Here is a 15,000-nt window from a genome sequence, read left to right as displayed (position 1 = left end):
CGAAACCGGATGTTGTGATAAAATATTGTTTCTTTGGCCTACCACTAGGTCAGGAGTGTCAAACGTACGGTATTTTAATACACACACACCGAGCACCCACTGGCAGAAATGTAGATCGGCACCTATGACAGTATCAGTCAAGGAAAATGATCAAACTACATAAATAACATACTGTAATTTGATTTTGATAGCATTTTTTTATCTTGATAGATTGGACATTAACACCAGTGAGTTGACTGATGAACATTATTACATAATTTATTCAGAAAATATAAATAACAACAAATAAAGTATCTATACTATTAACGGCAACAGGTAATTGTAAAAAAACCCCAAAAAAAACAGGATTTGGACAGTTTCAGAATGTTCTTGTTCTATTTTTAAACAAAGAAAACAATCTGAAGTTGTCTTTATTTTTAAGTTATCGTGCCGTGATTTTACCAGTCCGGCCCACTTGGGAGTTGATTTTTCTCCATGTGGCCCCCGATCTAAAATGAGTTTGACACCCCTGCTCTAGGGGCCACTTTGTACTTTTTTGTACATTCAAGACCCGAAAACCTCTTACATGCCAGTTATTATTCGTTTTTTTTTAATTTTGCATGATTTCCTGTCCAGCGCTCTTATTTTTTGTTCCACGTCCTTTTTTCTCTCCATTTGCCAGCTGAGCGCTGGCGCCGTCACCTGTCCCTGGTTGCCAATCAGGATGCTTTTGGGGACTGGATTATTTTGCTTTGTACCTCAACGGTGTACCTTTGCACTTCATACGTCTCTTTTCCATTTGTGCACCTGCCTTTCTCTGGTAAAGAAGACTTATTTTCTGCACTTGCCTGCCATCTCTGCACCCCGGAGTGCCTAACGTAACAAAAACGAATACAATGTAGTTGAATCAATTATTCTCATTATTTAATTCTTTATCAATATTAGTATGATTATTACATTATAAGGCTTAGCACACTTCAAAATCTTACCATTACCATTCTTTTCTGCACTTGCCTGGCGTCTCGCATTTTGCATAAAACAAAAATCTTATAATTAGTCTTTATCAATACTTATTATTATTAATATTTAGCTTTTGCAAACTCTAAATCTTACTATATCTTGCAAGAAATGTGTACATATGTTCATCAAACACCATGTAAAAGACACTCTGGAAACATGGACTTTAAAGCTCTATTTGACTTTACGGTGTCTTATTTTGCACTTAGGAAATACAATAAAAAGAAAGACTCAGAGAGACAAAGTGTTTCATCTAAAAGGTGTCCAAACTATTTCCACCAAGGGCCACATAACGAAAAGTCAAAGTATGCAATTATGTAAAAAAAAAAAAAAAAAAGAAAAAAAAAAAGATGAAAACAGAATTTATATTTTTGAAGACAAAACTTAGTGTCAATTTTGTGTTATAAGTAACAAAGTGTGCTATTATTGAGGGTGGGGGGGTTGGTGGTCGGGGGTGTATTTTTTTCTTTATTTTTTTTTCTTAAAGAAATACAATCATGTGTGTTTACGGACTGTATCCCTTGCAGACTGTATTGATCTATATTGATATATAATGTATATATTGTGTTTTTTATGTTAATTTAATTAAAAAAAATAAAAATAAATAAAAAAATAAAAATTATATTTTTTAAAATTATTTCTTGCGCGGCCCGGTACCGGTCCGCGGCCCGGTGGTTGGGGACCACTGCTGTATACAATATAATTCTTAACCGTTTAGTTAAAAATTATATTATTTAAAAAAAAAATTTTTTAGCATTACATAAATGTATTTATGTGTTATTTTTGTATGAGTCTATTATGCAGTATATTTGGTAAGTATTTATTTTTTACCTAATCCTAAAGTGTATGTCTCAAATAAATAATCTTTGTGATAAACACGTACTTTCATATCATTTGACAAGGTTTTTAACTTTAAGTAGGTAAGATATAATTATTGTGTATATATATATATATATATATATATATATATATATATATATATATATATAAATATTATTTTATTTATTTTTTTAAATATTTTTTTATGTATTATTAATCAGTCCAATAACATAACTTTTTTATTTCCTGAGGGAACTCTCCCGAAGGAATCAATAAAGTACTATCTATCTATCCATAATACACAATAATACCATAATAATACAATCCTAATTCCAAAACCAAACCCGGCCCAGCAACATTCAGAATAGCAATCAAAAGAGCAATTGAGAATACACACACACATGACACAAAACAATCCAAAAGTAGTCAAACAAAAATGAATAATAACAACAGTATCAATATTAATAATAATTCCAAGAAACCCCTTATTTACATTATCATTGCAGCCATTTATAATAAAAGAATAAAAACATTTAAAAAATGAACAATATTGTCACAGTGGCTTACACTTGCATCACATCCCATAAGTTTGACAACACATTGTGTCTAATATTTGACACACAGATAAAATAAGTCGTATTTGAAGTTCCTTTTAATAGTTACATTTAAATAATGGATCTCATATTCCAATATATGACTAATTATTATCTCAACTAAATGCACTTTTTTTCTACCGATATATAATTATAGTATATGATTACAATTAGAAAGCAAGATTACCAATTCAGTGTTAATTTTGGAGCGGGCCCCGGGCCCCTCTGTAGTGGACTAGTTGGGCCCCGAGGTCAAAAGGGTTAAGAGCCCCTGACTTATAACACAAAGCTGGCACTAAGTTTTGATATTTACTGTCTGTTTTTAGCAAAACATATCAAAATATTCACGAATACATATGATATCACACACAAATAAACACTCTGCAGGACTGCTTGTATCGCACATGATATCACACACAAGTAAACACTCTGCAGGACTGCTTGTATCTCATGATATCACACACAAGTAAACACTCTGCAAGACTGCTTGTATTTCACATGATATCACACACAAGTAAACACGCTGCAGGACTGCTTGTATCGCACATGATATCACACACAAGTAAACACTCTGCAGGACTGATTGTATCTCACATGATATCACACACAAGTAAACACACTGTAGGACTGCTTGTATCACACCTGATATCACACACAAGTAAACACTATGTAAGACTGCTTGTATGTCACATGGTATCACACACAAGTAAACACTCTGCAGGACTGATTGTATCTCACATGATATCACACACAAGTAAACACTATGTAGGACTGCTTGTATGTCACATGATATCACACACAAGTAAACACACTGTAGGACTGCTTGTATCGCACATGATATCACACACAAGTAAACACTCTGCAGGACTGATTGTATCTCACATGATATCACACACAAGTAAACACTATGCAGGACTGCTTGTATCGCACATGACATCACACACAAGTAAACACTCTGCAGGACTGCTTGTATCTCACATGATATCACACACAAGTAAACCCGCTGCAGGACTGCTTGTATCGCACATGATATCACACACAAGTCAACACTCTGCAGGACTGACTATCTCACATGATATCACACACAAGTAAACACACTGTAGGACTACCTGTATGTCACATGATATCACACACAAGTAAACACACTGTAGGACTGCTTGTATCACACCTGATATCACACACAAGTAATCACTATGTAGGACTGCTTGTATGTCACATGATATCACACACAAGTAAACATGCTGTAGGACTGCTTGTATCGCACATGATATCACACACAAGTAAACACTCTGCAGGACTGCTTGTATCTCACATGATATCACACACAAGAAAACTCTCTACCGGGTCGCTTGTATCTCACATGATATCACACACAAGTAAACACCTTGTAGGACTGCTTGTATCGCACATGATATCACACACAAGTAAACACTATGTAGGACTGCTTGTATCACATGATATCACACACAAGTAAACACGCTGTAGGACTGCTTTGTATCGTACATGATGTCACACAGAAGAAAACATGCATCAGGACTGCTTGTATCACACCTGATATACACATGTAAACACACTGCAGGACTGCATGTATCTCACATGATATCACACACAAGTAAACACTCTGCAGGACTGCTTGTATCACACATTATATCACACACAAGTGAACACTCTGCAGGACTGCTTGTATCTCACATGATATCACACACAAGTAAACCCGCTGCAGGGCTGCTTGTATCGCACATGATATCACACACAAGTAAACACTCTTTAGGACTGATTGTATCTCACATGATATCACACACAAGTAAACACTATGTAGGACTGCTTGTATGTCACATGATATCACACACAAGTAAACACACTGTAGGACTGCTTGTATCGCACATGATATCACACACAAGTAAACACTCTGCAGGACTGATTGTATCTCACATGATATCACACACAAGTAAACATGCTGTAGGACTGCTTGTATCGTACATGATATCACACACAAGTAAACACTATGTAGGACTGCTTGTATGTTACATGATATCACACACAAGTAAACACGCTGTAGGACTGCTTGTATCTCACATGATATCACACACAAGAAAACTCTACCGGGTCGCTTGTATCTCACATGATATCACACACAAGTAAACACCTTGTAGGACTGCTTGTATCACACATGATATCACACACAAGTAAACACTATGTAGGACTGCTTGTATCACATGATATCACACACAAGTAAACACGCTGTAGGACTGCTTTGTATCGTACATGATGTCACACACAAGTAAACACGCTGTAGGACTGCTTTGTATCGTACATGATGTCACACACAAGAAAACATGCATCAGGACTGCTTGTATCACACCTGATATACACATGTAAACACTCTGCAGGACTGCTTGTATCTCACATGATATCACACACAAGTAAACACTCTGCAGGACTGCTTGTATCACACATTATATCACACACAAGTGAACACTCTGCAGGACTGCTTGTATCGCACATGATATCACACACAAGTAAACACTATATAGGACTGCTTGTATGTCACATGATATCACACACAAGTAAACACACTGTAGGACTGCTTGTATCGCACATGATATCACACACAAGTAAACACTCTGCAGGACTGATTGTATCTCACATGATATCACACACAAGTAAACACGCTGTAGGACTGCTTGTATCGTACATGATATCACACACACAAGTAAACACTATGTAGGACTGCTTGTATGTCACATGATATCACACACAAGTAAACACGCTGTAGGACTGCTTGTATCGCACATGATATCACACACAAGTAAACACGCTGTAGGACTGCTTGTATCGCACATGATATCACACACAAGTAAACACTATGTAGGACTGCTTGTATGTCACATGATATCACACACAAGTAAACACGCTGCAGGACTGCTTGTATCGCACATGATATCACACACAAGTAAACACTATGTAAGACTGCTTGCATGTCACATGATATCACACACAAGTAAACACTCTGCAGGACTGATTGTATCTCACATGATATCACACACAAGTAAACACTATGTAGGACTGCTTGTATGTCACATGATATCACACACAAGTAAACACACTGTAGGACTGCTTGTATCGCACATGATATCACTCACAAGTAAACACTCTGCAGGACTGATTGTATCTCACATGATATCACACACAAGTAAACACGCTGTAGGACTGCTTGTATCGCACATGATATCACACACAAGTAAACACTATGTAGGACTGCTTGTATGTCACATGATATCACACACAAGTAAACACGCTGTAGGACTGCTTGTATCGCACATGATATCACACACAAGTAAACACTATGTAGGACTGCTTGTATGTCACATGATATCACACACAAGTAAACACACTGTAGGACTGCTTGTATCGCACATGATACATGTAAACAGACAGTTTTTGTTTGCTGATATCGGACCGATATGAATATCAGATCTAAACACCCCTGAAAATTCCTCCATTGCTGTGCTGGACATATTTAGTGGTGATGTCCGGGTGGGTTACATGGTGGTGGTCTAGGGACGGCGTGGCGAAGTTGGTAGAGTGGCTGTGCCAGCAATCGGAGGGTTGCTGGTTACTGGGGTTCAATTCCCACCTTCTACCTTCCTAGTCACGTCCGTTGTGTCCTTGGGCAAGACACTTCACCCTTGCTCCTGATGGCTGCTGGTTAGCGCCTTGCATGGCAGCTCCCGCCATCAGTGTGTGAATGTGTGTGTGAATGTGTGTGAATGTGTGTGTGAATGTGTGTGAGAATGTGTGTGTGAATGTGTGTGTGAATGTGTGTGTGAATGTGTGTGAGAATGTGTGTGTGAATGTGTGTGTGAACGTGTGTGTGAATGTGTGTGTGAATGTGTGTGTGAATGTGTGTGTGAATGTGTGTGTGAGCGTGTGTGTGAATGTGTGTGTGAACGTGTGTGTGAACGTGTGTGTGAACGTGTGTGTGAATGTGTGTGTGAATGTGTGTGTGAATGTGTGTGTGAACGTGTGTGTGAATGTGTGTGTGAATGTGTGTGTGAATGTGTGTGTGAGCGTGTGTGTGAATGTGTGTGTGAACGTGTGTGTGAATGTGTGTGTGAATGTGTGTGTGAATGTGTGTGTGAATGTGTGTGTGAGCGTGTGTGTGAACGTGTGTGTGAACGTGTGTGTGAATGTGTGTGTGAACGTGTGTGTGAATGTGTGTGTGAGCGTGTGTGTGAACGTGTGTGTGAACGTGTGTGTGAACGTGTGTGTGAATGTGTGTGTGAACGTGTGTGTGAGCGTGTGTGTGAATGTGTGTGTGAACGTGTGTGTGAACGTGTGTGTGAATGTGTGTGTGAACGTGTGTGTGAACGTGTGTGTGAATGTGTGTGTGAACGTGTGTGTGAACGTGTGTGTGAATGTGTGTGTGAACGTGTGTGTGAACGTGTGTGTGAATGTGTGTGTGAATGTGTGTGTGAATGTGTGTGTGAATGGGTGAATGTGGAAATAGTGTCAAAGCGCTTTGTACTTGAAGGTAGAAAAGCGCTATACAAGTATAAGCCATTTATCATGTATCATTTACAGCATGTTCCTAATGATACGGGTGTCGTGTCTGACATGAAGCTGAGCTGCCACATCATCTTGCACCATGGCCGGTATCAGAAGGTCACCTTCCTCCTCGGGGCTCTCGCCTTTGCCCAAAATAGTTGTGGTCTGCAGGCGCTGGTGGAAGTAGGAAACAAGAACACATCTTCGTGTGTTGTCATGGCGACCGAGTGCGAGCTTTGCAAGGAGGAGCGTTCACATTTCAGCTCATTTGGTCACATGATGCACTTGAATATGTTCTTTAATGACGAGGACGACATCACACATTCTTCTCCTGCAACACCCTGACTTTGTACTATTAGCATCATGTCATGACTTTGTACTATTAGCATCATGTCATGACTTTGTACTATTAGCATCATGACTTTGTACTATTAGGATCATGACTTTGCACTATCAGGATCAGGTCATGACTTTGTACTATTAGGATCATGACTTTGTACTATTATGATCAGGTCATGACTTTGTACTATTAGGATCATGACTTTGTACTATTATGATCAGGTCATGACTTTGTACTATTAGGATCAGGTCATGACTTTACACTATTAGGATCATGTCATGACTGTACTATTAGGATCATGTCATGACTTTGTACTATTAGGATCAGGTCATGACTTTGTACTATTAAGATCAGGTCATGACTTTGTACTATTAGGATCATGTCATGACTTTGTACTATTAGGATCAGGTCATGACTTTGTACTATTAGGATCATGTCATGACTTTGTACTATTAGGATCATGACTTTGCACTATTAGGATCATGTCATGACTTTGTACTATTAGGATCATGTCATGACTTTGTACTATTAGGATCATGACTTTGCACTATTAGGATCATGTCATGACTTTGTACTATTAGGATCATGTCATGACTTTGTACTATTAGGATCATGACTTTGTACTATTAGGATCATGACTTTGCACTATTAGGATCAGGTAATGACTTTGTACTATTAGGGTCAGGTCATGACTTTGTACTATTAGGATCAGTTCATGACTTTGTACTATTAGGATCATGACTTTGCACTATTAGGATCAGGTCATGACTTTGTACTATTAGGATCATGTCATGACTTTGTACTATTAGGATCATGACTTTGTACTATTAGGATCATGTCATGACTTTGTACTATTAGGGTCATGACTTTGTACTAATAGGATCATGACTTTGCACTATTAGGATAAGGTCATGACTTTGTACTATTAGGATCAGTTCATGACTTTGTACTATTAGGATCATGACTTTGCACTATTAGGGTCATGTCATGACTTTGTACTATTAGGGTTAGGTCATGACTTTGCACTATTAGGATCATGTCATGACTTTGTACTATTAGGGTCAGGTCATGACTTTGCATTATTAGGATCATGTCATGACTTTGTAATATTAGGGTCAGGTCATGACTTTGCACTATTAGGATCAGGTAATGACTTTGTACTATTAGGGCCAGGTCATGACTTTGTACTATTAGGATCAGTTCATGACTTTGTACTATTAGGATCATGACTTTGCACTATTAGGATCAGGTCATGACTTTGTACTATTAGGATCATGTCATGACTTTGAACTATTAGGATCATGACTTTGTACTATCAGGATCATGTCATGACTTTGTACTATTAGGATCATGACTTTTTACTATTACGATCATTACTTTGCACTATTAGGATCAGGTCATGACTTTGTACTATTATGATCAGTTCATGACTTTGTACTATTAGGATCATGACTTTGCACTATTAGGATCATGTCATGATTTTGTACTATTAGGGTTAGGTCATGACTTTGCACTATTAGGATCATGTCATGACTTTGTACTATTAGGGTCAGGTCATGACTTTGCATTATTAGGATCAGGTCATGACTTTGTATTATTAGGATCAGTTCATGACTTTGTACTATTAGGATCATGACTTTGCACTATTAGGGTCATGTCATGACTTTGTACTATTAGGGTTAGGTCATGACTTTGCACTATTAGGATCATGTCATGACTTTGTACTATTAGGGTCAGGTCATGACTTTGCATTATTAGGATCATGTCATGACTTTGTAATATTAGGGTCAGGTCATGACTTTGCACTATTAGGATCAGGTAATGACTTTGTACTATTAGGGCCAGGTCATGACTTTGTACTATTAGGATCAGTTCATGACTTTGTACTATTAGGATCATGACTTTGCACTATTAGGATCAGGTCATGACTTTGTACTATTAGGATCATGTCATGACTTTGAACTATTAGGATCATGACTTTGTACTATTAGGATCATGTCATGACTTTGTACTATTAGGATCATGACTTTTTACTATTACGATCATTACTTTGCACTATTAGGATCAGGTCATGACTTTGTACTATTATGATCAGTTCATGACTTTGTACTATTAGGATCATGACTTTGCACTATTAGGATCATGTCATGATTTTGTACTATTAGGGTTAGGTCATGACTTTGCACTATTAGGATCATGTCATGACTTTGTACTATTAGGGTCAGGTCATGACTTTGCATTATTAGGATCATGTCATGACTTTGTAATAATAGGGTCAGGTCATTACTTTGTACTATTAGGATCATGTCATGACTTTGTACTATTAGGATCATGTCATGACTTTGTAATATTAGGGTCAGGTCATGACTTTGTACTATTAGGATCATGTCATGACTTTGCACTATTAGGATCAGGTCATGACTTTGTACTATTAGGATCATGACTTTGCACTATTATGATCAGGTCATGACTTTGCACTATAAGGATCATGTCATGACTTTGTACTATTAGGGTCATGACTTTGTACTATTAGGATCAGGTCATAACTTTGCACTATTAGGATCAGTTCATGACTTTGTACTATTATGATCAGGTCATGACTTTGTACTATTATGATCAGGTCATTACTTTGTACCATTAGGATCATGTCATGACTTTGCACTATTAGGATCAGGTCATGACTGTACTATTATGATCATGTCATGACTTTGTACTATTAGGATCATGTCATGACTTCGTACTATTAGGATCAGGTCATGACTTTGTACTATTAGGATCATGTCATGACTTTGTACTATTAGGAACATGTCATGACTTTCTACTATTAGCATCACTTCATGACTTTGCACTATTAGCATCAGGTCCTGACTTTGCACTATTAGGATCAGGTCATGACTTTGTACCATTATGATCAGGTCATGACTTTGTACTATTAAGATCATGTCATGACTTTGTACTATTAGGATCAGGACATGACTTTGTACTATTAGGATCATGTCATGATTTTGTACTATTAGGAACATGTCATGACTTTGTACTATTAGCATCAGTTCATGACTTTGCACTAATAGCATCATGTCGTGACTTTGTACTATTGGGATCATGACTTTGCACTATTATGATCAGGTCATGACTTTGCACTATAAGGATCATGTCATGACTTTGTACTATTTGGGTCATGACTTTGTACTATTAGGATCAGGTCAAAACTTTGCCTTATTAGGATCAGTTCATGACTTTGTACTATTATGATCAGGTCATGACTTTGTACTATTATGATCAGGTCATGACTTTGTACCATTAGGATCATGTCATGACTTTGCACTATTAGGATTAGGTCATGAGTGTACTATTATAATCATGTCATGACTTTGTACTATTAGGATCATGTCATGACTTTGTACTATTAGGATCAGGTCATGACTTTGTACTATTAGGATCATGTCATGACTTTGTACTATTAGGAACATGTCATGACTTTGTACAATTAGCATCAGTTCATGACTTTGCACTATTAGCATCATGTCGTGACTTTGTACTATTAGGATCATGTCATGACTTTGTACTATTAGAAACATGTCATGACTTTGTACGATTAGGATCATGTCATGACTTTGCACTATTAGCATCATGTCATGACTTTGTACTATTAGGATCAGGTCATGACTTTGTACTAATATGATCAGGTCATGACTTTGTACTATTATGATCAGGTCATGACTTTGTACTATTAGGATCATGTCATGACTTTGTACTATTACGATCATGTCATGACTTTGCACTATTAGGATCAGGTCATGACTTTGTACTATTAGCATCAGTTCATGACTTTGCACTATTAGCATTATGTCATGACTTTGTACTATTAGGATCAGGTCATGACTTTGCGCTATTAGGATCAAGTCAGGACTTTTCACTATTAGGAGCATGTCATGACTTTGCGCTATTAGGATCAAGTCATGACTTTGCACTATTAGGATCAGGTCATGACTTTGTACTAATATGATCAGGTCATGACTGTACTATTATGATCAGGTCATGACTTTGTACTATTAGGATCAGGTCATGACTTTGTACTATTAGGATCATGTCATGACTTTGTACTATTAGGAACATGTCATGACTTTGTACTATTAGCATCAGTTCATGACTTTGCACTATTAGCATTATGTCATGACTTTGTACTATTAGGATCAGGTCATGACTTTGCGCTATTAGGATCAAGTCAGGACTTTTCACTATTAGGAGCATGTCATGACTTTGCGCTATTAGGATCAAGTCATGACTTTGCACTATTAGGATCAGGTCATGACTTTGCACTATTAGGATCAGGTCATGATGAGGTGAAAATGGAAGAAAAAAGAGCAAAAGTGTGTGTGTGATATGTGAGATACAAGCAGTCCTGCAGAGTGTTTACTTGTGTGTGATATCATGTGCGATACAATCAGTCTTGAAATGTGTTGTCTTGTGTGTGATATGTGCGATACAAGCAGTCCTGCAGCGTGTTTACTTGTGAGTGACATCATGTGCGATACAAGCAGTCCTGCAGTGTTTACTTGTGTGTGATATCATGTGCGATACAAGCAGTCCTGCAGAGTGTTTACCTGTGTGTGATATCATGTGCGATACAAGCAGTCCTGCAGAGTGTTTACTTGTGTGTGGTATCATGTGCAATACAAGCAGTCATGCAGAGTGTTTACTTGTGTGTGATATCATGTGCGATACAATCAGTCTTGAAATGTGTTGTCTTGTGTGTGATATAATGTGCGATACAAGCAGTCCTGCAGAGTGTTTACTTGTGAGTGATATCATGTGCGATACAAGAAGTCATGTAGTGTTTTCTTGTGTGATGATATGTGCGATACAAGCAGTCCTGCAGCGTCTTTAATTGTGAGTGACATCATGTGCGAAAGAATTAGTCCTGCAGAGTGTTTACTTGTGTGTGATATCATGTGCGATACAAGCAGTCCTGTAGAGTGTTTACTTGTGTGTGATATCATGTGTGATACAAGCAGTCCTTCAGAGTGTTTACTTGTGTGTGATATCATGTGCAATACAAGCAGTCATGCAGAGTGTTTACTTGTGTGTGATATCATGTGCGATACAAGCAGTCATGCAGAGTGTTTACTTGTGTGTGATATCATGTGCGATACAAGCAGTCCTGCAGAGTGTTTACTTGTGTGTGATATCATGTGCGATACAAGCAGTCCTGCAGAGTGTTTACTTGTGTGTGATATCATGTGCGATACAAGCAGTCCTGCAGAGTGTTTACTTGTGTGTGATATCATGTGCGATACAAGCAGTCCTGCAGAGTGTTTACTTGTGTGTGATATCATGTGAGATACAAACAGTCCTGCATAGTGTTTACTTGTGTGTGATATCATGTGCGATACAAGCAGTCCTGCAGAGTGTTTCCTTGTACAAAAAGCTGGACAGGCAGTTAACATGTAAATGTCCTCCAATAAGCACATAATTTCTTCTATTTTACTAAAGTAATTTACAAAAGATAAACATGCTAGGCTATAGGCTACTAGGAGCTAGCAGCTACACAACAGCTAAGCACACAATAGCAAACAAGCTAGACATAGGTAATAATCATTGAACAATAAAACGTGACATTTGTCAAAATTAATAAGTGTCAAATAATTATAGTTGCATAGCACTTACATATGCAAAGTCTTAAGTGAAGTGAATTATATTTATATAGCGCTTTTCTCTAGTGACTCAAAGCACGTTCTATAGTTTAACCCATGATCTAAGTTCCACTTGAACCAGTGTGGGTGGCACTGGGAGCAGGTGGGACTTGCCCAAGGACACAACAGCAGTGACTGGGTGACAGAAGCGGGGATCAAACCTGGAACCCTGAAGTTGCTGGCACGGCTGCCTCAAGGAAAAAATGCTGTATGCAGTAACAAACGTGTCTGCATCATTTAACTTACCACATTGAGAGTTTAACTTAATGATATATTGTGGCCACTTGGTGTCGTGAAACCCCCCCCCCCCCCAAAAAAAAAACAATTACCACTCCAATTCAACTTAAAGTCAGCATAAGTCCATTCCAGATCAATAATAATGATAATAATTATTAATAATTCTTCATAGCTTCGGCTTGACTCATTTCACTTGATCAAACATTTTGTAACATTTCACACTACTAAATATGAAAAGTATGTACGATTACTGCAGATATCGTATCGGATCAATATCAGGATCAGCCAATACTCAACGTTTATCAAGTTTTGGTTTTTTACAAATACATCATTACCCATTATATATATATATATATATATATATATATATATATATATATATATATATATATATATATATATATATATATATATATATATATATATATATTTTTTATATATATATATACACACACACATATACAGTATATACACATGAATATATATACACACACACATATACAGTATATACACATGAATATATATATGTGTGTGTATATATATATATATATATATACATAATAAAATGGGTTGTGATTATTTTTTCAAAATGTTTGATTATTTATTTATGTTTATTTGATATAATTTTTACTTTAAGAAATACATAGTAAATCCACTTTCTCAATTTGGTGGGGGGCATTCCTTTTTTTTTTTGTTACTTATTTCAGGATGCAAATGCACCTTTACACATGTATTAAAACAATTTTATAATCATTGAATTTATGATAAACTGTGTTATGATTATTTGTTTAAATGTTTTCATGTATTTATTCATTTGATAACATTTTTATTTTAGGAAATAAAAAATAAATAAAATAAAACTTTCTAGGCATTTTATTACAAAATGTACATCCTGTACACATGGGTTTAAAAAAAAAATGCTTAAATTTAAAATAAAATGTTTTTTAAAATACATTTATTAATGTTTATTTGATATTTTTTTAAATGGGTTTTCTTCACACTATGACACTCAATATGTTGCTTTTACAAGCATAAAATATACTCTACATATTCACAATAGTTATAAAAAAAGTTTTTGTATAATACTATGCACATATTTAAACTTATTTCAGTTAATTTTGTATTTATTTTAAATGAACACTGGAAGAAAAAGCTGCACCTGTGTTACTGTTAACATGTTAACATGTGTTACTGTTAACATGTTAACATGTCCTACTGTTAACATGTTCTACTGTGAACACGACTGCTGGGTAAACACTCGTTAAAACAACACATTTACTCAAGTAAAAATGCTTGAATGTAATATTGATATATGGTTGCAATTATCATAACGCACATTGGCCAAGTGAATAAACAACATAATGGCTCCTGCAGGAAGCCATAAAGCTGGAAAAGGGAACAAGCTTTAAATGTCACAGGTGGAAGGTTCAAGGGATGAAAAAGCAAATCATGCCTTTTATGGTGGAAGATAAAACAAGGTTTGATGGGAGTGAGAGAGTGAGGGAGTGAGGGAGTGAGGGAGTGAACCTGGTGAGGTTGAGGACTAGACTTTACCTGGAGGCGCAGCACTATGTTCTCTGGCTGAAGGACACGGCACATGAAGAAGGCATGCAGAAGAAAAAGCAGCACAGTGTCAAACACAACAAACACCAGGAAGAAGAAGTCATACAAACATCACACCAGGAAGAAGACATACAAACACAAAGAAGAAAAAGAAGACATACAAACACAAAGAAGAAGAAGAAGTCATACAAACACAAAGAAGAAGAAGAAG

At 36.8% G+C, this 15,000-nt stretch overlaps 1 protein-coding gene across 9 annotated transcripts in view; it reads right to left on the bottom strand.

The window, feature by feature from the left end:
• Positions 1 to 15,000, bottom strand: part of prom1a (prominin 1a) — a 366,218-nt gene that overhangs the window by 257,618 nt on the left and 93,600 nt on the right. For 7 of the 9 annotated variants that reach the window (XR_009824913.1, XR_009824912.1, XM_062039974.1 and 4 more), the window contains exon 3: positions 14,781 to 14,807. The exons of the other annotated variants lie outside the window; for them this stretch is intronic. Coding sequence is in view for 5 of the 7 variants with exons in the window: in XM_062039974.1 (XP_061895958.1) it covers positions 14,781 to 14,807 (27 nt within the window). In the remaining 2 variants the exon portion in view is untranslated. The remainder of the gene's footprint in view (positions 1 to 14,780; positions 14,808 to 15,000) is intronic. 9 annotated transcript variants of the gene reach the window in all.

This window comes from Entelurus aequoreus, linkage group LG28 (genome assembly GCF_033978785.1).
Source record: "Entelurus aequoreus isolate RoL-2023_Sb linkage group LG28, RoL_Eaeq_v1.1, whole genome shotgun sequence".
In the NCBI taxonomy this organism is placed as follows: domain Eukaryota; kingdom Metazoa; phylum Chordata; class Actinopteri; order Syngnathiformes; family Syngnathidae; genus Entelurus; species Entelurus aequoreus.
The sequence above is the reverse complement of the archived record's forward strand: the minus strand, read 5'-3'. Positions and strand labels throughout refer to the sequence as shown.